At 33.4% G+C, this 23,502-nt stretch overlaps 2 protein-coding genes across 4 annotated transcripts; one reads left to right on the forward strand and one right to left on the reverse strand.

Moving 5' to 3' along the window:
* Positions 1-498: 498 nt before the first annotated feature.
* Positions 499-17,980, reverse strand: LOC105166610 (homeobox-leucine zipper protein REVOLUTA-like). Of its 3 annotated transcripts, XM_011086028.3 has the most exons (18): positions 16,317-17,980; positions 14,201-14,360; positions 13,501-13,589; positions 13,321-13,411; positions 13,139-13,237; positions 11,994-12,107; positions 11,590-11,673; positions 10,951-11,103; positions 10,786-10,860; positions 3,229-3,335; positions 2,975-3,137; positions 2,327-2,509; positions 2,081-2,155; positions 1,857-1,991; positions 1,408-1,733; positions 1,172-1,277; positions 914-1,063; positions 499-827 (listed from the first exon to the last, which is right to left on the reverse strand). In XM_011086028.3, the coding sequence occupies exons 1-18, from the start codon at positions 16,553-16,555 to the stop codon at positions 681-683; spliced, it is 2,496 nt and encodes an 831-aa protein (XP_011084330.1). In that variant the 5' UTR covers positions 16,556-17,980; the 3' UTR covers positions 499-680. The 3 variants fall into 3 exon arrangements, with proteins under 3 accessions (XP_011084330.1, XP_011084333.1, XP_088738661.1); XM_011086031.3 differs by lacking the exon at positions 11,590-11,673; XM_088882535.1 differs by lacking the exon at positions 16,317-17,980 and having other exon boundaries at positions 13,501-13,618; positions 14,201-14,334.
* A 1,152-nt stretch (positions 17,981-19,132) lies between these two features.
* LOC105166611 (FAD-binding protein) lies at positions 19,133-23,192 on the forward strand. The gene is made up of 8 exons (XM_011086032.3): positions 19,133-19,405; positions 19,838-19,912; positions 19,992-20,059; positions 20,305-20,445; positions 21,287-21,328; positions 21,612-21,736; positions 22,511-22,612; positions 22,733-23,192. Exons 2-8 carry the CDS (start codon positions 19,839-19,841, stop codon positions 22,859-22,861), a joined length of 681 nt encoding a protein of 226 aa, XP_011084334.1. The 5' UTR covers positions 19,133-19,405; position 19,838; the 3' UTR covers positions 22,862-23,192.
* The last annotated feature ends 310 nt before the right edge of the window (positions 23,193-23,502 follow it).

Consider the following 23,502-nt stretch of genomic DNA (forward strand, 5'->3'; position numbering starts at 1 on the left):
CCAAATTGAAACCCTAAAAACTTACGGGACTAAAACGAAAATGACCTATAGCTGTGGGACGAAAATTATCTTTTGCCCTAAAAATTGACTTACGGAATTAGTGAAGAACATTTTAGAACTGAACTTCTTGCTTGGATCGAGTTTACAAATCAACAAGTGTTTTTTAATATATTTCACTAATATTTTAATTTAAATTTTTTAAGTAAATTATATTAATTTGTGCAAAACCTTTGGAGTTTGATCTATTTCTTTTTATTCTTATAAATTTCTTGAAAAAAAATGTATAAATTTAAATAACAAGAATATTTTTCCTTTTAAATATTTTATTGTAATAAATTTAAGACAGTGGGATTTTTAGAAAGATTTCATAATCCCTTAATTAATATAATTTTCATAAATTTTAGTGGAAATATCCTTTTTCATGCATTGTTTACATATTATCAAAACAGTGATCTTCAATTATAAAAGAGTACATACTACACACTAAGGGTGAGTTCATAAGTGACGACCAGAACCACATTGAAACTGATAGGGAAAGAAGATTGGTTCAAAGTGACTAGTCACTGCTGCATACATGCCTGAAATGTCATGTCTCATGAATGCTAATCCTGATGGTGATGGTAGCAAGCCAATTCACAATCATTTAGATTAAAAATAAAACTTCTGCAAGTTCATAATGCTTAGACGAAGGACCAGTCGATGAGTGCTAACGCGAGGCAATGAACAGAACCATCCGGAGCCAGCACTTTCCACACCACAGCTTGTGCATACGAAACGCAACGATTCGTTACTGATAGACAGTTTCCAGGTGGTAAAATAGCATACCCCTGCAAATTGGCAAGAGTCGCTAGTAAAAATCATAGACCTCAAACAAGTAACAGAGGGCTATCTAAATTTTCATTCTAAAGTTTACCTGCTGCATTATCGTTGGGAAAACAGAAAATAGTGACAAATTATTAGAGCCATCAAGTATCCGTTCAACTGTGAGCATATGCAGATTGTCTAGTGTTGTCTCTAGCATGTTAAGCGCAGCTTGATTGGCGTACAGGCACGCTTGAAGAGACTGCACAAAAACAAGTGCGACTTATCAATATTATCTATATCAACCTTTCTTCGTCAAATATCAAGAGTATGCTGTCTTTAATGGTAAAAAGAGCTTGTGTAAACATACCATGAATGAGAAACACAGTATTGCATAGTGGTGATGATGTATCTGCTCCAACATTGAATCAGTACTCTCGCAGTTGAAGCCAACCATATCAACACCCAAACTTGATCTGTGTCAAGTAAAATGGATGTGTCCGGTGTCCAGTTATTTGAACATTGTTAAATGTGACAAAATGCCCAGAATAAGAATTCAGAATCATAATCTTGGGTTCCAAAGGAAGAGATCTACAATTCATGTACCTATAACTTTGGCATATCAGGTCGGCCAGGTTGACAAAATAGGTTGATTCTGGAATCTTGAGCCCCATGGCTGGATTTGCTTCATGTGAGTGCATTACAGGATTTGATCCTGATGACATGGTTCTTAGAGAAATATTTTTCACAGATGAAATTACACTTTTGACATACTGTCGAGCCATGGATGCAACGTCTTCCTGAAGATCAGCTTCAGAAGGAAATTGGAAGGCCACAATCAGCATCGACAGTGGGTGGCTAATGGCTGCCTGCGCATTCCTAGCATTAAGTGCCTCATTTGGTGCGATATTTGATGATCCAGTATCCTCTCCCTGTAAAGAATACAGTAACAACTTGGACAAATAAATGAGAAAATAATAGTTAAGATAAAAAAAAGAACTAGCATCGTAGGAAGATGTCAATAGCGATGGCAAATGAAAACATTGGAACTCAACTGTATTTGAACCCAACAAGAAGATTCGAAAACCAGAACATAATAGAGCAGCATCATTGGGTATAGTTCTGTCAATTGGTGCAAAGATTAGTTCCGAGCAAGCTCCAAAACCCGTATCGTCCATTCCAGTGATAACCTGCATTAATTTACCCGAAAATATACTAATGTAAGATCTAAAATATGAAGTCTCCACTCATTCCAAGTTTTCAAATTGGAGGACTTCACCTGCAAATGATATAAATCCCCTGAAGAAACATGCTGTTGATTAGCACTCCGTTCAAATCGAATTACTTCCAATTCCTGGCATGGAAACAGGTATAAAAACATGTAAATGAAATCGAAAAGATTGGATAATAATATTATGTATGCAAGTTTGTGAAAGGCAAACAGTGGCAATAAGCATTATCTTGTCTACCATTTCCAAAATATTTAGTTATTAAAAAGAATAGAGCTTCATTAGATTCAACCAACCTCGTCGTCATGATTGGTGTGGCCAAGCATCACAGGAGTTCCAGATAAATTGTGGATAGTCGGTCCTGGATATGCATAGCAGGCAGCTTTCGAAAATGCTACCGAATGATCAGCAAAGTTGAAATCCATCCAAGCGGAACGGTGCTCTTTCAGAAGCCTCACCAAGCTTGCAGGGATTACATTCTGCCACCAATAAAACACACTGCTCGTAGTGCCCAACAATCACATTCCCCACGTTCTAGTCAATATAATAATATTATGCTGGAATTACTGAATTATACTTGAACAATGTTCCTAATATTTCTCCCATATAAGCAACCGAGACATAATTTAAATGTGCTAACAGTATTCCTTATTCTACCAACGTGTTTCATGCATTGCATCATGGACCATCATTGTATAAAAATTCTACCTCCTGGTCATTGTTCATCAAATCTACAGAATTTGAAACAACCTTTTAACAAGTGACAAATTGTTTGAACACAATCAGAATGCATGGACAAAATGTCGAATTCATCAAAACCATAATAGAATTCCAATTCTGTAGTTAGGTTACTCGTAACTAGATGGGGAGGGATCTTTCGTTCAGCTAATGGACAGAGAATATTAAACCCACATTAAGGGGTAATAGTAGGCTCATAAACTCACCTGAAGCAGTAAAGAGGCTTTCACGCAAATTATACTATCATAATTAGCACCCACTCCAAAACTCGCAGTTCGCTTAATGGACATAATAATGTCATCAGACGCATTGACATTCATCAATGTCCACCCATCTTCAGAAAAACAGTTGACAGCATCGTTGAAGCCCCTAGATACAACCACCACAGATATTAGGAATAACAGAGCTTGGGAAAATTGCACCATATAGATGATTTGACATGTAGATACAAAAGTCTTACCTGCAAAGTCTTCGGCTTACAGATCTCAAGAAAGCAGGGTCCTCATGGCAAGAATGTATTTGTTTGCCATTAGTCTCATTGCCCACATGCTCAATAAAGTGAAGTGCCTGTACATGAAAAATACTCAGTCAGTCTTCTGTGAGTAAAAATCTCAGTACATCCAACACGAAATATCTGCAAACTCTTGTAAACGCATGAAAAAAGGACAAAGTATTAGCGTGATTTGGTATCTGATTCTCCCAAAGCAAGAACATTAAATGTTAGTTCATTAAATGCGCATAATGCATTCTCTAACGTCTGGACAATGGGTATGTGGTACTAGCGACAAAAATATTTTGATTTTGGGGAAAATCAATTTATAATAATGATCGGGAGGAACTAGGACAGATTTAAAGCATTGTGTCAAACTCCTCTTTGGTGGCAAGGTAATAGCTATGGATAGTCAATGCACTCTGAGTACAAAGTAGAAGAATGGACATATTATAACAAGAATGCATGACAAACTTATGACCAATTAATAGTTCCGTAGAATTTTCAGAAATAAAATTGCAAAGAACAAAACTGAACCAATTCAAATTACAACTCATCAAGAATCAATTGTAAGTCTTTTGTATAAAAGAAATACTGGAAGATTCCCCTACATTGTTCAAGGAAATTACACATATGAGGATCGAATTTCATTAGCAGATAACCCGCTAACAATGGCCGTTAACTCTCATGATCTAAGGAATATGTTTGATTTATGTGTTTTGGAAAATGTAATGTGTTGAAGCATTAGACTGAAGGCACTCCTATTATAATTTGCTCTTCTAACGAAGCATGGCCCTACAAAATATAGAAGCTGGATAAAAAGAAACACGGTTGGGTAAGCTCAATACAAAGATTTCATATCTATGCTACCTATTATAGGTTACGCTAACTCTTTTTCCAGTTTTAGTCAGTACTGATGATTGGAGATGACACACGTAATTCATTTTCAGATTTTATACAATTCAAAACTAATCAATTGTAGGACAAGCAAACTTACAATCACCGTTATCACAAAGAGGAATGGAACAATCTATGAACACAAAATCTTGATGATTACAACCACATTTTGCACATGTTACAAATGAAGTACTTCACAAACCCCAGAGACATGGTTAACTAGGCAGACCAATTGACCTTGAGCCAAGCTCTAATATTCACACTTCAGCTCGTCAAGCTAATAAGTTAGGAATCGAGGCTGATTCAAAAAAATCAAGACCAAGCGAACTTGATAAGCCATTGTACAGTTAAGGCTGTTATGTTTGGCTTTAGACTCAAGTTCAGTTGCACAATACAAAAACAGAAGGGGTGTGTGTGTGTGTGTGATTTGAATCAATCTGAGGTTATATGATTTTTTTATAAGTTTAAGTATTTATAAGGATCATGTTACTATATAAATACATACAATTAGGCTCAAATTCATATACGTAGGTTCAAATGCGCAAGCCGCCTCGCGAGCTTTCAAATACATGTACTTACGCTCAAAATCGGCTTTCAAAAGCTTGAGCTCAAGGCTGATGCTCAACGGACCACACGTGCTAAGCTAGCAAGCAGATTCAACTCATGTTGTAGCACTACGGTCAACTATAAAATTTCACAAAGTTTGTTTCTCATTTGCCATTATCACGTAGCAACTCTATACCAATAACAATATGCTCATGTTAGGCATGATCTTTGGGGAGAAAGGAAAAAGTTTATTAGTAACATTAGATAGCTCAATCCTTACCTCAAGTCTATTTAATCTACAAAAGTTGACAAGATAAGCCTATAATATCATGCCATAACTATTGGTGCTTCTGGATGCTCCTCAAGATCCACCAACAAAGAGCAAAAGGCTAATGTGTCAAATTATACATGATAACCAACTCACAAGACCTAGTCCCCTTGCCGCATCCCATAGACTATCTTGCAAATAATTTCTCCTATGGAACAATGCCAAAAAACATGTAGTAGTATTCGCAATCAAACCAAAATACCAAAGTGTAAACATATTAATTCGTAATGAAATAATCATTTTCTCTATACATAAATACTTAATATAATTAGAAAATCCAAACACATTTCAACTCAAGTTCATGTCAAAATCATTGAGCTCGAGCTCAAACTTCTTGACATGATGATCAAACTTTATTCAACTCAAGCCAATTAAGGCAACTTAAACCTATAAAACTATCACCGATTAACAAAAACCGATCAAATAGTCAAACAAAAGAACCAACAAAAATCGCTCACTATCAGACCCAGTCCTAGCTCTATCCCAACTATTGGAAAGTAGGAATAAAAGCTTCTCACGGGAGATAGAAAATTTAAGTACTAGTATCAAGAAAACTGGCATCTTTATACTACATAATCGAGTCTACTAGAGATATCGAATTCCTAATATAACTTCCCCGAAAATGGAAAATTCTTATTAAGAAAGATTGCATCTTATGCTAAACTGCAACATCCAAATACATACATGGAATTCCTAATACAGCTTCTTTTAAAACTGAAGTTTTATAAATATATTGTGGCAACTCCAGAGCTAAGAAATCAACTACATTCTAAATCCAAAAAAGGTGCATAAAACATAATAAAGTCTGAATGATCGACTATAAGTCTATAAGAAAATATTGAAAGCTGGCAAAACATGAAACTATAATTAAAAAAGTTTTAGATCTTCCAAATCATCTTACAAGTTATCCGGGCCCATTTTCTGATCCTTCATGGAAAAAGTTCATTCTCCTTAGGAAAAATAGGAGGTAGAACTAATAAAAGTTTCTTTTCCCATCATTTGGAAATTGTTTCTAATCCAATATGTATTATAGGAATAAATAGAAAACGCTCATCTGTTACAATACAATAACATTGGCTTGATCAATGACAAAGTATAAATCTGCCATTTGTTGCAATCTTCTTCAGTGTAACTGGTGCTCGTGGACTTCATGGCTGATATCATAGATTTTTGCAACCATCACTTATAGTGGTAAGTTGTGTCAGTTGTAGCAGCCATTGTGCAGCAGTAAAACATGATAAGAATGTTTAAGTGGAAATAAGATTTTATAAACTAATCCTATTAGTAGAAAAAATATAATGAAATTATTAAAAAAGCTCACTTTTTAGGTATTCTTATCTTATCTCGAGTTCAACTATTTGGTAGTTCCAGCTCGAGTCCCAAATCTTTAGCTCCAATCAAATTTTCTTCAAGCATTCTTTACTTAATTTGCACCCTAACTTTAAACTTAATCTATTTGGTAAATGACACAAAATCACACATTTTGCTCACATGTGTGCCACTAGATCAATTTAATTTATTTGGGTTTAGCACCAAAATTAGTCCCTAATCTTTTCATGCTTAAACACAAATAATCCTGGTTGTTTTAACTACATTAATATCAGGACATCAAAATTTTACAATTTTGATCCCATAAGTTTGAAGGATTTACAATTTAGTGACTCGTATATATGCAAATCCATTAGGAGTTGAAATAGAGTTCACAAGAAGGATGGATTTGTCAAAGAGATGAAAAGTTAAAGCCTAACCTTGATAAGCGCACTAAAGGTTTTAAATTTAGACTTATCATGAGGGATAAAAAAATTAAATCATCCCCAAAAATTACCATTCCAGTGAAAGAGTACTCTAGGTAATAATCATTCCACCTAAAATGGCACAATTAATGGGCTAGCATGGGGTTAACCTTCACATTGTTTTGCTTGGCGCACCATGACACAAGCCCAGCGCGATTTTTAGGAACTCACGTTAGGCTTGCATATGGAATAGAAAAGGCATGCCTTAGCATTTTTCAGCCATCCTTTTTTAGGCTGGGCTGAGAAAGAGTGGGTGAAGCTCAACATTTTTCAAAGAATGAGCTTTACCCAGTTTAAATAAGGTTGGACTTCAATAGGCCCAGCCACCCCCTCTCTCTCTAGACATCTCGGTCTTCAAACAGTGGCTCGACTTCACACAATCGCTCCTCCTTCTCTTCAGTTTCAGGTTTCTCTCCTTGTTTTCTCCTCTTCAATTTCAGCTCGTCCTTTTTTCCTGTTTCCTCCTCTTTGTGCTTTTTAGTTTTCTTTTGGTGAACAAAAGCAACATAGCTTCAAATTTCCATATATTATGTGTTGTATTGCTGAATTTTCTTTTATAAGTGTTGGTTTTACTTATTTTTCCACATTAAATTATTATTCACTACACTACCTAAGTAGCAGGAAATAAGAATGTCATCCTCTTCTTCAATTCAAAAGGACCCTGGGTGGAATTATGGGCTATCCAAAAAATTCTAATAATATTTAGTGGAATTTTGTGGAAAGATTTCAAGAGGAGAAATTACTATACATAAGCAACATCTTGTTGGAGGCTTTAGGAATTCAACAGTTAGTTTCAAATGTCTTGAGCTTGTGAGTGAAGAAATCATAATATGACGAAGAAGAAAGAAACTAAATATCAAATTAATGTTATTCGTCATTTTAATGTGATTATTGAAGAAGAAGAATATTGGGAAGCTGAACAACAAAATATTGGTCATGGTAAATGCTATACATCTAGTTGTTCAGCTCGAGGCTAATATGTTACACTATCAGTGCAACCAATAAGCCAAACAAAATGGTCCAATCAATTCGTACTTCACGAAAGATGTTGATGAAGTTGTGCAGCAAAAAAACGGAAAATAAGCAAAAGTACTTGATGAGAGTGGGAATGAAATGACGGAGTATACATGTCCAAAAATTTGCACCTGGATGTATGATGTTGAACTTGCATTCAGTATTGTAAACTATGATAGTTTTAGGCCAGCAATCGAAGCCGTTAAACAGCATCGCGTTAGTCTAAAACCTCCTTCTTACCATGAGGTTAGGGTCAAATAATTGGAAAAAAAAATTAGAGCATACCAATACAATCTTGAAATCATGGAAAGAGGATGAAGCAAAGTATGGTTGTCGTTGATAGAAAATTGGGTGATCCAACAAAAAACATAGATCATTGATTAGTTTCTTGGTAAATAGCCCAAAAAGAATCAAGTTTGTTGAATTTGTTGATGCATCAGCTTATTCTCACACGAGTTGGGAAATGCTTGAATTACTTGACAAATTTGTGCAATGATTTGAGAAAAAAATGTGATTCAAGTCATCACAAACAGCGCAAGTGCGAATTTCTTTTCTTTTCAGCTACACATAGTATACCTATTTTTTTCTAATTTTTATTTAATTATTTTTTAATTTAACATTATTTCAATGTACATGATCATATTTAGAAGCAAAATATCACACTTGTTTCGGTCCCTTGGTGCACCTCACTGCACAGATCGCTTCAAACTTCCATACTTGAAAAAGACATATTGGCTAGTTGTGATTATTAATAGCTCTATATAGAATAGGTTACTAGTCTTGAAAATGCTGTGGGTTTTTATTGGCAAAAAAGATATGGTTAGGCTAGCAAAAACTCGTTAGGCCACCTATGTGAGTATTTGCAAGTATTTGTAATCAAAATTTTGAGTCTTACTATATGTATCAATATTGGAGTGTGTTTGAAAATCTAAGTAACTAATGTAAGTATACATATATATGTATATTTAATAAGTATAATTTCTATCTAGAATTTGTTTGATTACTATATCGAATTTTATGCAGCTCCATATCAAAGGAAGAAATGGGCTGCAATAAAAACGTTTGAATGATTTGGTTTATATCAAATATAATAGAGCTTTCAGGGGGGGGTATGATGCCTTCAATATCATTGATCCAATTGTTCTGGATGAAATAGATGAAAGCAATGAATAGTTGCAAGGAACATTACATATCAAGAATAATATTGATGAAAAGAGTTTGAAGATGGTGATTTAACTTGGGGAGATGTTGTACAAACTTCTGGAATAAATGAAGATGCATATAATTTTCGGCCTCCACCTTCAAAAGAATTAAGAAAAAATATATCTAATGCAACCAAAAAAAGTTTTATCTTATTGAAGAAGAGGAACAATAAATTAAATTCAATATGACTGATGAAAAAGATATTGATTGCTACAAATCTAACAGTGATAATAGAGAATATGATAATAATGATGATTTAATTGTTTGTGCGTAATTGATATTAAAATATATTGACATGAATATACAACATTTTTGTGTAAATATGCGGGATGCTTTAGAAAAAGGTGAGCGGCACCATCCATGGCTCCAGGGGACCTTTGCGTCATAATGGGCCGAGAGCCTTTAACAACTATGGGCTAAATCAAATTAAAAAGCTGAAAAAATGAAGTTTTATTCATTTTTTACTATTATACCCCTATATTCATTAAATAATACCAATGTATATGTATATATTTTATTTTATTTATATGAGGATAAAATACATAAAATGTAATACATAAGATTATAACATACCATATATAATGTCATATGTAATATGATAATATTTATACATCCATCGGGAGTGTAATATATTGCTTAGTCCATAATTAGATGCTCCTATTTTCTTTTGGAGAAGTCCAAAGTTGATGTCTAATTTCCTCAAATGACTTTTCTACAAACTACCCTTTCTATAAAGTAATGATGTAAAACAACTCCCAACTACTGATTGTAAGTTAATAATGTAAGCAAAATCTTCACTTTTTAGATTATCTGAAACTCCATTTCAATTCAAATATAGACATCCGTGTGCATAAATTTTCAAAATATATTATTGAATATATTTATTAAGTTTGTATATGAATTAAGTATATTTTGATGTATTAGATTACATTATGATAAGTGAAAGAATATACTATATAATAATATAGTTTTAAAAAATAAATGGAAGAGATAAAAATTTTAAATAATGACAGACATGGGAAAAAGAATATTGAATAATACAAAAAGAAATAGAAGAGAAAATAATGAAACATACTGTATGGAGATTATTTCTTTAAATAGTGGTAATTTAGTGGGTTCACTTAAAACAAGCCAAGGTAGTCATTTTTAAGGTGTTGGTGCCTTATATATACTATAAATAAATAGAAATGTAATTTATAATTGAAATTTTGAATATTCAAAAATAAATTACTATAAATATACTTATGTAGTTCATATGATTTATTATACTATATATGTTTTATATTATACTACAAATATTTTATAAAGACCATATTGTGATTCATTGTATAGTATTAACACTGAACAATGACATAATTCTTTATGTATATCAGTATATGAAACATGATATACACATGCATATCTAGTATCATATATTGTATCTATGATATTATGACATATTAATATCTAACATATCCTTGGTGAGAAGAACATCTGGAGAATAGAGTTCGAAGTGGATATTTATTTTAAATTTTAATTATTCCTAACATGAAGGTGAAATAAAAGATTCCTCAAATTGGAGGAGGAATAGTATTGATATCTGTATGCCAAATCAAATTTTGAGATTAATTATAATCTAAATTACTTCAAATTCAATGTAGAAAACAACTCAGAAACATTTCTAAGAAAACTAAATTTTTAGGTTAAAGGCAAATCAATATGATGAGAGACATAATGAAACCAATTCAAGTAAACAATTTTACTTACAGAAACAATCATTTGCTTGGCCATAAGTTCGGATGACTCATAAAGAGGTCGTACAACCTCTGGAACAGATGATGCCTGCAACAAGTTTATGCCTTTTATTCAAGTTGTTCATCAGAAGTAAGAATATTTAATTTAGAGCATCTTGCTACAGTGAACGAAGACTACCTCCAAGTCCAAGTGGTCAAGAAGATCTATAGTTGATCCTCCTTCACATGGGCGAATCAAATATCCACTAACCAGCATCCTCCCTCTCACAAATTCTAGGGCAACAGGTGAACTTGGTGCGCCATCAGAACCAGAAATTGATTGTTCACATACCTTTAACATAAGATATAAGAGCTAGAATCAAGTAGACCTAATAAGGAAAGTCGCCTATTTAGGAGAATCGACTTAGAGAGAATTCTATCTATCTCATCTAATTTGGTCTAGATCTAAAAGAGATATAGAGGCCATTAGGGTCAATTATAAGATTTTCAAAGATGTTTGAGAGTTTATAATATATTACAAAGCATTTGGTATACTTTTTAGAAAAAATGGTTAAAAGCTCAAAAAAACCAAAAAAAGATAGAAGTTCCTTATTTTTTAGATTTTAACAAACTCCTTCAAATTAATCACAAAATTGTCTTGGCTAATATTTTATAAGTTTCACCGATGTGTTATTCAAACAACTTATTTTTTAAAATATAATTTGATATCTTATAAAATGTATGAGCATACAAAATCTTTTAAATAAATTTAGCTAGTTGTTGGTCAGTCTCTCCATGCACATTCACTCATCTCATTACAAGGAAAAAGCAATCATACCACAAAGCTGCCATCATCTAAAATAGAAGTGTATCTTAATGTCCAGAAGTCTCGAGCACAAGCCATGATAGTAGGAGCGTAATACTGGAAACAAAATCAATGTTTGGAAGAAAATAAATATCAAAAAGAGATTTGAACAGAAAATAAAAAGCTTCAAGCTATAACTTTCTTGAATCTTAGCCAAAGGGACAAAAAGGGTTAATATTGCTAATAAGCAAAAGAAACTCTCTAAATAAGAAAATAAAACAACATGACCCCTTAAGCTTTTAGAAAAAAGCTCACTAATCCAACACTAGGGTTCGAATTATCCTTTTTTTCAAATTAAGAGGATCATGTTTTCTTTTTTCTTGTTGAGTAGGACTTGCTGAATTTAACCCTACAAAAATGTTCCACTATTTGCACACCTGTGTGTAGATTAATTCAATGGTTCCTCCATTCTCCACAGGATACTTGGCAACCACATCCATATTACGGCAAGATCGAGACCAAGAGAGCCGGTTTTTGAGGATTTCAATTATCTGCATGAAATGCAAAGCAACTTTTGGTTATATAAATCATATATTAAAACTGAAGAACAGTTGGTTTTCTTTAAGTTTCACCTAAATGCACTTGTACTTAAAATGGAACTGGAGTTTGGCATGCTCACATTAGAAGTATAAGTGATAATTAGGTTGAATCCCAACCTACTAGTCCTTGTGTTTATCTCCCTTGTCAAGTTTTGGTGGTCGCTCACAAAAATACAACAACTTATAGCATGCTACACTAACAAGATAGACACAGAAATACCAATTTGTTATAGAGTTATCCCATGCAAATAACATAGAATAGGATCTTTCAAGATGAATTTTCTAAAAAAATATTATGTCAACGAAGAATAGGATGAAATATAATTGAATAAATCAAAAACATTTTAATAATTGTGACAAAGAAAATGAATAGATAACAACAAAGTTTATTATGAATATTTTTTAGTTGTTGGGATCATGCCTTTTATAAGTATTTTACTGTAATATTTCCTTCTTTTGGTGCATGAATAAATTACATAAATATGTTAAAAAATAATTATGATAAAAATCTATGTACTCAAATATATGTATATTTCCTTTAATTTTTCAATATTAAATGTTGTGCTTTTGCTTTTTCTCCATTTTCAGCATATACGTTTATGTACAAAACTATATTGCATGGACACCAAAACATACTACATACACATAAAATTGCTTGACCTTTATGCTTATTTTTTAGAATAATTCTTTAATTCTACTTGTCGAGTTTTCTTTTTAGTGATTAATTTTTCATTAATAAGATCTATGTATCTTTTAAAGTACATCATATACAAGTTCATATGCTTAGATTTTTATTAATAGTTTAGATTTTTTGCCTAATTATTTACTAAATATGTTATCAATATACAAAAAAAGTAAAATAACAATTATGACTATTTACATAAATGCCATTAAATATAAAATTACTATGGGGACATTTTAATCTCTTCTAAAATTCAAAGAAATCTTCATGCTTTAGTAATAACACAGATACTAGAGCTTGCCTTAATAGGTTCACCAGGTATCGTAACGCATGCCCGTGCTGCTACTCCAATGCAAGTAGCTGAGACATAGATAGTCCCGGTGGATTCTGGATTACGCAGCTGAACAATAAACAAATCAATGGATCAAACTTAGCATGTAGAGGATGTCAAAATAACTCCTAAAAACATGTGGCAGCCTAAACCTTCAGCCCTGGAACAGGGATCCAGTTAACAGCAGTTCCAATGGCTTTGGAGAGGAACTCTTTCTTCGTTTCCTCAGCCAGTGAGAGAAGACTATATGAGAGAAAATTACAAGCAAGCAATCAGCTCAACATGATAGCCGTAAACCATCTTTATATAAAATTTTTGACATTCAACTATACCTGTTGTTATCACCAATCCTAATGGGAAGCTGAGGATCATTGGCTTCAGGCTGACGGCCCAAGTTGTAGGTGGTAATTGTCGAAGTTAACTGGGTCGCCATTATTTACTCATAAGCATCTGATAAAGTTAAAATAACTTGTACCCGGAATGAAGTATTCATTTCAGGAAGGACAATCACATCATTACCTACCATGCAACACATTTACTTCATTCCACTTTTAACAAACTTGATTATGCAAGATCACTGGATTATGGGATACGAAATCGATGTTACATGGGAGCATGAGGATTAGACTTTCTACACAATGACTGCTCTTAGAGACAGCTTCTAGCTACTCGTATCAACCTCACAAACTGATCAATATACCAGAGAGTTCATGTCATAGAGCTATATCAGAATATGTTTTCTAAGTAGATCATTTGCTAATGCAGAAGGATGGGGCACTAATTCCAGAAAAAGGATAGTGATGTATGTATGCCATATTGGAATGGAAGCATGCTGATGCGCATTCCAGAAATGGATTTTAAATTAAGGGAATTATAAACAATAATTAAGTAAATGCATCCAAATATATCCACAATATACTTTACTGGAGTGGTCAGAGAGTCAAGCAGTTAGAAAAGTCATCATTCGGGATCCAGATCAACAAACATTGTAGTCAGTGATAGACAATGCTCATTTGGGAGAGTGTAACATACAGTGATGACTTGGTTCCGCAAATGGTCATTCTCACATAATACTTGGGCTAACTTTTTCTGCAAGCCATCATTCTCTTGCCTTAACATCTTATTTGCTGTAGCCAACCGCCTATTTTCTAATGCAAGATTGCCATTTTCTTTCTTCTGCTTTTCACGACATCTGCAAGTAGACAAAAAAGCAATAAAAAGAAACTACTTTGATGATGTCAAATTTGTTCTTAAGTGAAAAGTGAATGAGACAACACAATTTAGTGCTTGAAAGGAAATTTTTCATGATCTCCCTAAAATGGAATTCAAGATAATGGGGATACATGCCGTCATTCGAAAACAAAATTACTTTGCACGATGAGCCATGCCCTGTGTTTTTCGTTCCATAACAACCATTACTAAGACACTCCATTTCCATAAAGAGATGATTCGGGATAAATGTCATAGCATTCATACCCAGACTGAGAATATCCAAGAAAGACAAAATGGTTACATTGTGAACAGTTTTTCAATCAATTACACAGGGATATAAAACATTTGCATCGAGACACTCAAAACTGCCTATAATGCTGCCCGAGTAATACTTCTCATGAGGCCAGATACAATGAAGCAGTGCATACTTCAATTGATTATTCTCATCCTTCAAAATATCTCAATCTTAGATCAAATAGAAACAATGTTACAAATATGTACCTAACCAAGCTAGTGTGAAGAATCTCAGCTCCTTCCATGGTAAGTAGAGAAACCCTACTGCCAGAGTTACGGCTATGCTTGGCATCATAAATTCAGAACGTAGATGGACAGATGAACCTTGCTTATGTTCTTGTACTTCTTCTACCCTGCTTATTATCAATTTCAAATCCACTCTACCCTACGGTAGGTTGAATGCTACTGCTATTCTTATGATCTATTCATGTTCGTTAGCAGGTGGCTGAAATACATCTAGTCTATTCATATTTAAACTTTTGAGAGAAAAACAGAATATATGATAGTTTATAGACCATGATTCAACAAGGACCCAAATGATGTGCCTCAACTTAAGGATATTGATACAAGAAGAAGTCCTTGTTATTTCACTCTCTGTTGTACAGTGAGGTTAAAAAATCTCAGGCTTTTGTGTCCTAATCATTGTCTGTGATACATCATCCTCAGATTCTCTCTCCCAATCTTTTTTTTTTCTACATTATCTATAGTTTAAAATTCTTAAAATTGCTACACAAAACAATAATCGTACAAGAAAAAGTATTAATCATCCTTCTCCTGCATAATATCGAGTTTCACCGGATTCCAACGTGTATTTCAATTTGGATCTTTCTCATGCTTTTCCAATCTGCCTTGGTTTAGTAATGTTTCTATGATTATACCATTGTGGTCAACATTACTCCCTTCTCTATATAAAAAAGAAAAGGAAAACAAAACCCAAATTTTTCCTACTTCAACAAAATACTCTATATCCAATTAAAGTAATAGACAACCCTTTTTTCAGTACTTGCAACTGTAATCAATAATTTATCTATTCTGTGCTTAAATATCAGGTAACAAAGATATAGTGAACTAAGTGCAAATTGAATCTGAATTAGAGGATGTGTCTGAGATTTTACTCGAGCTACTGATAACAAGTTAGTAATATAGCTGCCAAACTTAATGTCATATATTTGAACAGCAACTTAAAAGCTTTGGACCTGCTTCTTTTCCATGAGAATTGAATCCTGAAGTTGGCATTCATTACCAAATTGCACCTCTTTTTCTAGTAATCCGACACTATTTCAATGTGGAACATTTTCTAGAAACATCTCCAACAATTTTCTCAAAAACTAAAGTGGATTAACATGTCATAGTAAATTCCAGCAAAAATAGTCTACTTGACCGATGATGTTAATCAATCAAGACAAGAATGTCAGATATAAGTTGAAGAGGTTGCAAGTTAAAGTCAATTAAACAACACTTAAGTAACAATCCTGTCTGAATCAGCTTAACCAAAGGACTATTACTCTAAAATCTTCAGGTCTATCAAGTACCGGGATAAACCATAACAATAATACATGAAGCATATTTGAGAGTTAAAAAGAAAACAGTAAAAGGTGTACTTGAAGACAAAAGCAAAGTTGGACAGAAGAAAATATCTCACCTGCGGTTTTGAAACCAGACTTTGAGTTGTTTGTTGTTTATGCCCCTCAGAATAGGTTGTTCACGCATAATCTGTGCCCGCCTGTAATGGTTTGGATTTGAGCATTCTGCATAAACTTTCTCAAGAACCTCAATCTGCTCTTCTGTGTATCGAGCATACCTTCCTCCCTCTGGACGTCCTCTCCTACCACCCCTGCCTCCTTGGCTACCCTCACCAATTGCCAATTCAGTTCTTGCCATTTCCACAAGCAAAAGTCTAGTACTAAAACTTAGTACTTGGATATGACTACACCAGATTTCGGACTAAAACACTATGTTCTGTGATATTCGTCTGTAATGTGATACTCACACATAAAAAGCCATGAAGTTTTCAGACTCAATAACCCAAAAGATGCTCCAAACCACTGTAGTTGTTGGCGTATTATAACCCAAAAAGCAGAAAGTCCTTGTTTGTTAGTGCAATACTTAAATGAGTAACCAGCGGTTCTTTTATTACGGCAGTTTAAAGTTTACAGGATTCTGAGAAAGGGGTTGCGTAACCCCTAATCTCCGCCAGGCATATGCTGGAATTCTATAGGATTGTTAGAGTCTGAACAAACTCATTTAACACCATTTATATTTGCTCCACTGTATGCCATAATTTCACTCTCGATTGTGAACATATTACAAGAATCTCAACTGCTTTTGTCTTGTACTTTTTTACTTTTCACCCACCAATTCTCAAAAACAATATTACATGAATCTTCAATATCCTCACTCAAAATCTAAAGGTGTTTTCACATTCTCAATTTTTCATAAATTAATTGATAAACCTTCAGACTCAAAGCAAAACCATTAAACTAGGCTTCCACTCCATGCTCATTAGAGTAGAAACATAGCATAATGTTAACAAATATATACATAAGCATCTAAGCATGGACAAATTGCCATGCATGTCTATTTGCGAAATTAAGATAACAATAGCCAACTTTTAACTAAACTGGACACAAGGACAACCAGACATATTAAACAAATATATAATCATCGTTATCTGTTAACGGTAATTATATGCAAATAATAGACAAGCATGTACATCCAATTACCCTGGAAAGCTGGCTAATGCTTATATGTATACATACTTCTATAGCTAATACTTGCACATTAAAGAGTGGGAGAAAATTAAATAAATAATAATAAATAACCTTCCTCATAAATTCAATCGCTTACAACAAAATAAAAAAAAATATGGGCAACCTTGTTTCCAAGGAACATACATATATGTGTATGTGAGTTCTGAATTCCCATATCTACAAACATAATCAAATTCTTTGAACTAATCCCATCACACGGCAGATAAGCATTAGGTGAATGAGCCCATAAATGCAAACAGATGTCACACAAATCCACGTCTCAAAATTCAATTTCATACATTTCTGTCAACATTATTCACATAAAGTCCAATTTGAAATTCGTATACACACACCAAACAGTGTGAGTGTCTGTGCGGGTTGGTGTTGGGAGCCACTTTTACATCCCTTTTGCTGTCGACAACTGTAGAACCCCATCCGCTTCTCTCGAGTGCGAAAATACTTCTCCCAAAAAGTACATGTAGTAACAAAACAGGCAAGCCCTCAATTTCCGCCATTGTTGTTTCTGAAAACAAGCAGTGAGCACTAAAATTGTTGACCAAAAATGAATTTGACCCCTTTTAATCGTCGGAAGAGGCGGGAATGAGGGGTGCGTGTAATTCTTTAAAACATTAGGGAAGCATTAGCAATTCTTAAAAGTTTTGGGTTCAAAATCATATTACTCCAAACTCAAGTTATCATAAAATTTATCTAACATTAAGGATCAAATATTTTTAAAATGGTCTTTTTAATTGTTTGAATTATGATTTCTATAAAATAATACAATAAAGTAAATTTTTATTTATTTCATTTCATATCTTGTAATAATGTTCTTCAACAACACTCGATTTTATTAATTTTTTTATTTTTAATTGAACATTATAAACGATATTTATATAGTTATTTCATAATACAATCAAGAAATCGAATATACGTAAGCTCCTTGACTCTGCCATTTTGACTATTTGAAGACATTACTTGTTGTTTTTTCAAGACATTGCTTGTTGTTCGACACCGTTTAGTGACTTGTTACGACTCAGAAAAATGAGAGGAATTATCATAAACTTTTAGATATACCTCTTTAAAAAAAAATGTGTAAAATAATTTACTAGTTAATCTTTTGGTTATCAAGTGAAATGAGAATAGGATTTTGTTTTAAAAAAACCAACAGCTACAATTCAATAAAGTAAACTATATAAAATTAATATGGGTTTTTTTTATCACCCATTCAATAGCAATCTATGCTATTAATCAAATACCTCATATTTTAAAGTAAGTGTAATCTTATTATTTATTTAGTATATCACTTATATTCTTTGTATAATTGACATTTTTTCGCCTCCACGCAAAAAATATATATATTTATAATAATTTTATGATTTTTTATGCATTATAATTATAGTATGAAGAGTTTATTGTGATAAATATTATAACATTTTATAAGTTATGATATATTATTTATCCAGACACTGAACCCTATTTGCTTGACAGGGAATGACATTTTATTGCTTAAGTCTAATTATCAGATACCATATTTTTTTTGTCTGGTTAGATAATTTTAAAGGGTATGCATTTTGTCCATTTATATAACGAAGATGGTATTAAAAATGTTCTTATAGTTTTAAAATCTTCAAAGCCCTTGTAATTTTGAAATATAAATAAAAAAAGAAAAAAATATCAATTATAACATCTTTTATTATATGGGATAAAAAACTACAATTTTTTCCTAAATTGTTGCGATTTCATGTTAATTAAGTATTATTTTTCTGTTTTTTTTTTTTTTTTAATAGAGGAAGGGCCTTTTTTTTCCGTTCAATAGATTTATTTTTTGTATTTAAACTTCCGTATTTGAAGTATTCTTCCAAAACTCCCTGTCTTAGGAATAAGTCGAAGAGAGTGAGAAAAGCACACTAGAGGCGGCGACTCATCTTAGATTGTGAAAGAGCGACGATAAATCCCTCTCCGACCCGCCAAGAATTGCAAGGTAAACCAAACTTAAAATTGCTGAGTTATAATCGGTTGGATTATCTGGGTTTTGGTTTAAAGTTCTCCAAGGAAGTGTAGCCCATTACCTGTTTGATAAAATGCCCATATGAAGATCGTGGGATAAATGCATTAGTGATTACACGTGTACTGAATTGCATTGTTTGGTGGTGGCTAGTAGAGTATCTATTACGTGATCCTTGTTTAGCTAGATGGTTGTCTTCCATGGAGGAAACATGGAGAAGTTGCTATTGAGTTATATTCTTAATAATTGCGGCTTCTCTGACGCCTCTTTTTGGGAATGACAGCTCTACATTTTGGTGCTTGTGAAAAACTTTTCTGTGAGGAAGTGGTGACTTACTAGATGCTTCATTTTTTCTTGTGAGGAGTGGGCAGGAGATGATTTTGGCATTAACAGTTTATCGTATTGCAGAATGGAAAATGAAGAACATGGACATAGTGAATCAAAAGACGAAATTATCAAAATATATTCAGAGTTTATGTTGAGGTTATATTTGACACTATATTTGATTTATTTATTTAATTCAAATTGAATTTTCACTATATTAACACTACTTTAATAGCAGGATTACAAAATTTGAAGAGCTAGTGTCTATCGGAAGCAGGTTGCTTCTTGGCTTCCATCAGGCACTTGGTGAGTGTGTTTGTGTGGGTTTCTTTGTCTTCTCTTCACCAATATTAGGAGGCATTATTCTCATGGTTGTATTGTAAATGATTCGAAATTTGTGCTGACCATTCACCATAGAAAAACAATTGCAAAGTCAGACTGCATGGTTGCAGTCAGGGCACATTGATTGTTGCATGAATGCTGATTTTTTACCTGCAATTGGATAGAGCCAGCTGAAACATTAATTATTGATTTACCTACTTCCTGCTCAGGGTTTCTAGTGCGGTCTCCCATTGATAAGACATCTTCTTTGGTTGAGCGCATTATTAAAGCTCATGGCTCGACAAGGGTTTTATCCTATGTTGAAGCTGGATGTGTTAACACTCATGACAGTGTACAAAATGTGAGCAACTGTAAGTCTATTAAAAGTGCTCCTTCATTTTCTAAATGTAATGAACAAATATGTTTTATCATATAAACTTTCTGTAGTCGATAAGTAGCAACATACTGTTATTTGTGATTGTCAATTTGAGCTTTTGTTGTTCTATTCATCCAATATTTGTAGTTATGTTTAGTTATAGGAAAAGCACTCAGTTCTGTCCGGTCTTGGAATCAAGCTGCTGTTTGACATCTAACTGTCTTTACCATTAAATCAACTCTTTTGTTTATTAAGGAAAAGATTTTAGGATCCTGTGTGTATATGTGTGTGAATATATTTATATATAGATAGATATTTAATATCCTGATGCCTCATATGATGTTTATTTTTTATGCACCATCTTGTCTCCATCCAGTTGAATCTTGATTGTGTACATTAGAGGATATACATTAAGAGAGTCAAGAATTCCTATACCTAATCATTCTTATTCATAGTTCTTTCATCCTACTATCTAGTATTTAAAAACAAAACCATAACTTATGGGTCGAAGATGTCTGTCAAACCATCTTTTTCCTTGTTCTTCCTTTATTTTTGTGGGGTGGAGAGGAAGTGAGCTTCTGATGAGGGGGATGAGGGGCACAGAATGAAATTAATAACCGTGGAATCTGTGTCGATCCACTTTCGCGAAAAAAGATTTAAATATTTAGATTGATGTGTGGAGGCAGCCCCAAGTTCTTGGGAAGCTTTTAATAGCCATTTTGCTGTTACTCTGCAATTCAAATATGAATTTCTGTGTCCTTTATTTCCAATACTGCCAGCTGCATCTTGTCCGCACTAATTATTTTCCTCCACGACTCCTGGATGTCATGCAGAAGTGCACACATGCCATCTTGGACTTAAGGACCATATGAATAAAGGTAATGCCTCCTCAGATTGCTTTTAATTGCTCTATATCTTTTGATAGAGTTATATGATTTGGGAGTTGCATGCAAGGACCTTTGTGCCATATAAGATTTTTGTAATGTATCCCTATATTCTCAGATGTAAGTGATCTTCTACAAGTTTAAGTACTAAAGTATTTGGATAGCAACAGCCCCTGTATGTGTGTGGGGGTGGGGGAGGGGTAATTGTTCTTAGTTTGTAAGTATTTGATTTTCAGACTTAAAACTGATGGCTTGAAATGTGAACCGTATATTGCAGCTAAAATTGTCATCGATGAACTTGAAAACCTTCTGGATGATGCAGCATCCATCGTGCAAACTGCGAAGGAGAAATATGAAGATATCAACCACAACTTAGATTCAGTTATTACTTCAAGTGACAAAGTAAAGTCTCCGTCTCTCTACATATTATATTTATTTATACCACTTAATGATATAAATAATGTTTTTCCAAAATGCTGAACTGTAATTCTTCCACTACATACTATATTAGCTGTTTGCCTTTTCAAATTCCTCCGTTTCTATGTGCATGGAATCATTGCCATCAGTAGAATCATTTTTTTTTTTTTTTTGATTTTTATGCCATCAGTAGAATCTTTTAGCTGAAAGGATCTTAATTTTTCAAATTATAAAGAAAAATCTTGTACCTTTGCATATTTTTCTGGTATGGAGCTTTAAAGCAAATTTATTTCCTTTCTTTAACAAGCTTCAGATTCTTCCAAGAATTTAAATAGTGAAAAAGGAAAAGGCAGACCGATACCGACCGTTGGCAAATATTCAACTAATTCTGAAATTAATTAATACGCTTAACTTAGAAGCTTAAGATTTGAGGGAATTCATTTTATCATTGCAATTGCAGTTCCCCTGATCATTTTTCAGTTTATGGAAATCAAAGATATATAGCATTTTGTGTTTCAAGCTAGCAGCATAATTTCTTTGCTATTTCATTCCTCAAATAATTTGCAACCTAAGAACTTGTCTGGCTTTTCCAAAAGGGCTACTGAGATGGTTCTCTAGTGAAACTGCACCCAATACATTCCTCGTTGTTAGGTTTTGTTTTTGTTGAGCAATTGGCTTTTCTTCCCCAAGTAGTTATGCAGCCAAACGTCGGGGTTTGATGATATGTGCTCTGCTTTTCTGATAATTGGTATTTACCAGGAGGAAGTGCCATTATCAGACCTTTCAACACCCAAAGTTACTGATTATGCTACCATGATGGCCATCATATTCAGTATGGTGAAACAAGACTACACAATGCAGGTAAGGGTATTTCCTACTTTTTCTACATCATTTTTCTATGTCCCCCGACTTTTGGGTGGATGCTACCATTGCCCATTTCCAGTTGATGAGCATAAAAGTTCAAGCCGTTGCGCCTTATAGGTTCGGGTTGCGTCCTCCCTCAACCTCAAGTCTTCACCTGGAGAGCTGGAGACCTATTGCCAAATGTGGTCACTACGGCCTTTTGTAGACGATGACATAATGCATAGAGCTTGGAGTCTTGTTCCATAACTCTGATCTTCTTACAACTACCATATCAATTGACATTGCATAAGGCATCTGCAGTTTTCTTGTGAAGAAAAATCCAATTTCTATTTATTTTGAGGATAAGGAAGTCGAGGTGGTCCATTTCTTCGTGAACTATTTATTCAATCATAGACATTTATGGAACACATTTAGAAAAGGGCAAATAGGTTGGCAAAATTCTGTTGGCCTGTTGGGAGATCTATTGTTTTTGCAACCCTCAATTATGTGAAATACATTTTATTTACTTGCATTAGTTTGTGTGGCACACTTAATGTACATGTAATAAGTTAATCTAAAAAACAATTATTTTCTAATATGGTTTTGTGTAATTCTATTTATTTCGAGTTTTTTTATTATTTCGATCTCATTTTGATTAGTGCAAAAATGATAAGATATATTTAAAAATATCAAATTACTTGATTCACGTTTGGTTCAATTACAGCTCATTTCAGTTTGACTAAATTAATAATTCAAATGTAATGTTTGAAACTCCATTATAATTCAAACACATTTAAACAATGATGCGTTGGATTCGTTTACAGTCCTATCTATAAATCATCACAATTCTTAAGCACATGTACACAATGGATATTTGTAGATAGTTACATTACCAGGGATGTCTTGGA

This window comes from Sesamum indicum, linkage group LG7 (assembly GCF_026168435.1).
Source record: "Sesamum indicum cultivar Baizhima isolate 11 linkage group LG7, ASM2616843v1, whole genome shotgun sequence".
Classification (NCBI taxonomy): domain Eukaryota; kingdom Viridiplantae; phylum Streptophyta; class Magnoliopsida; order Lamiales; family Pedaliaceae; genus Sesamum; species Sesamum indicum.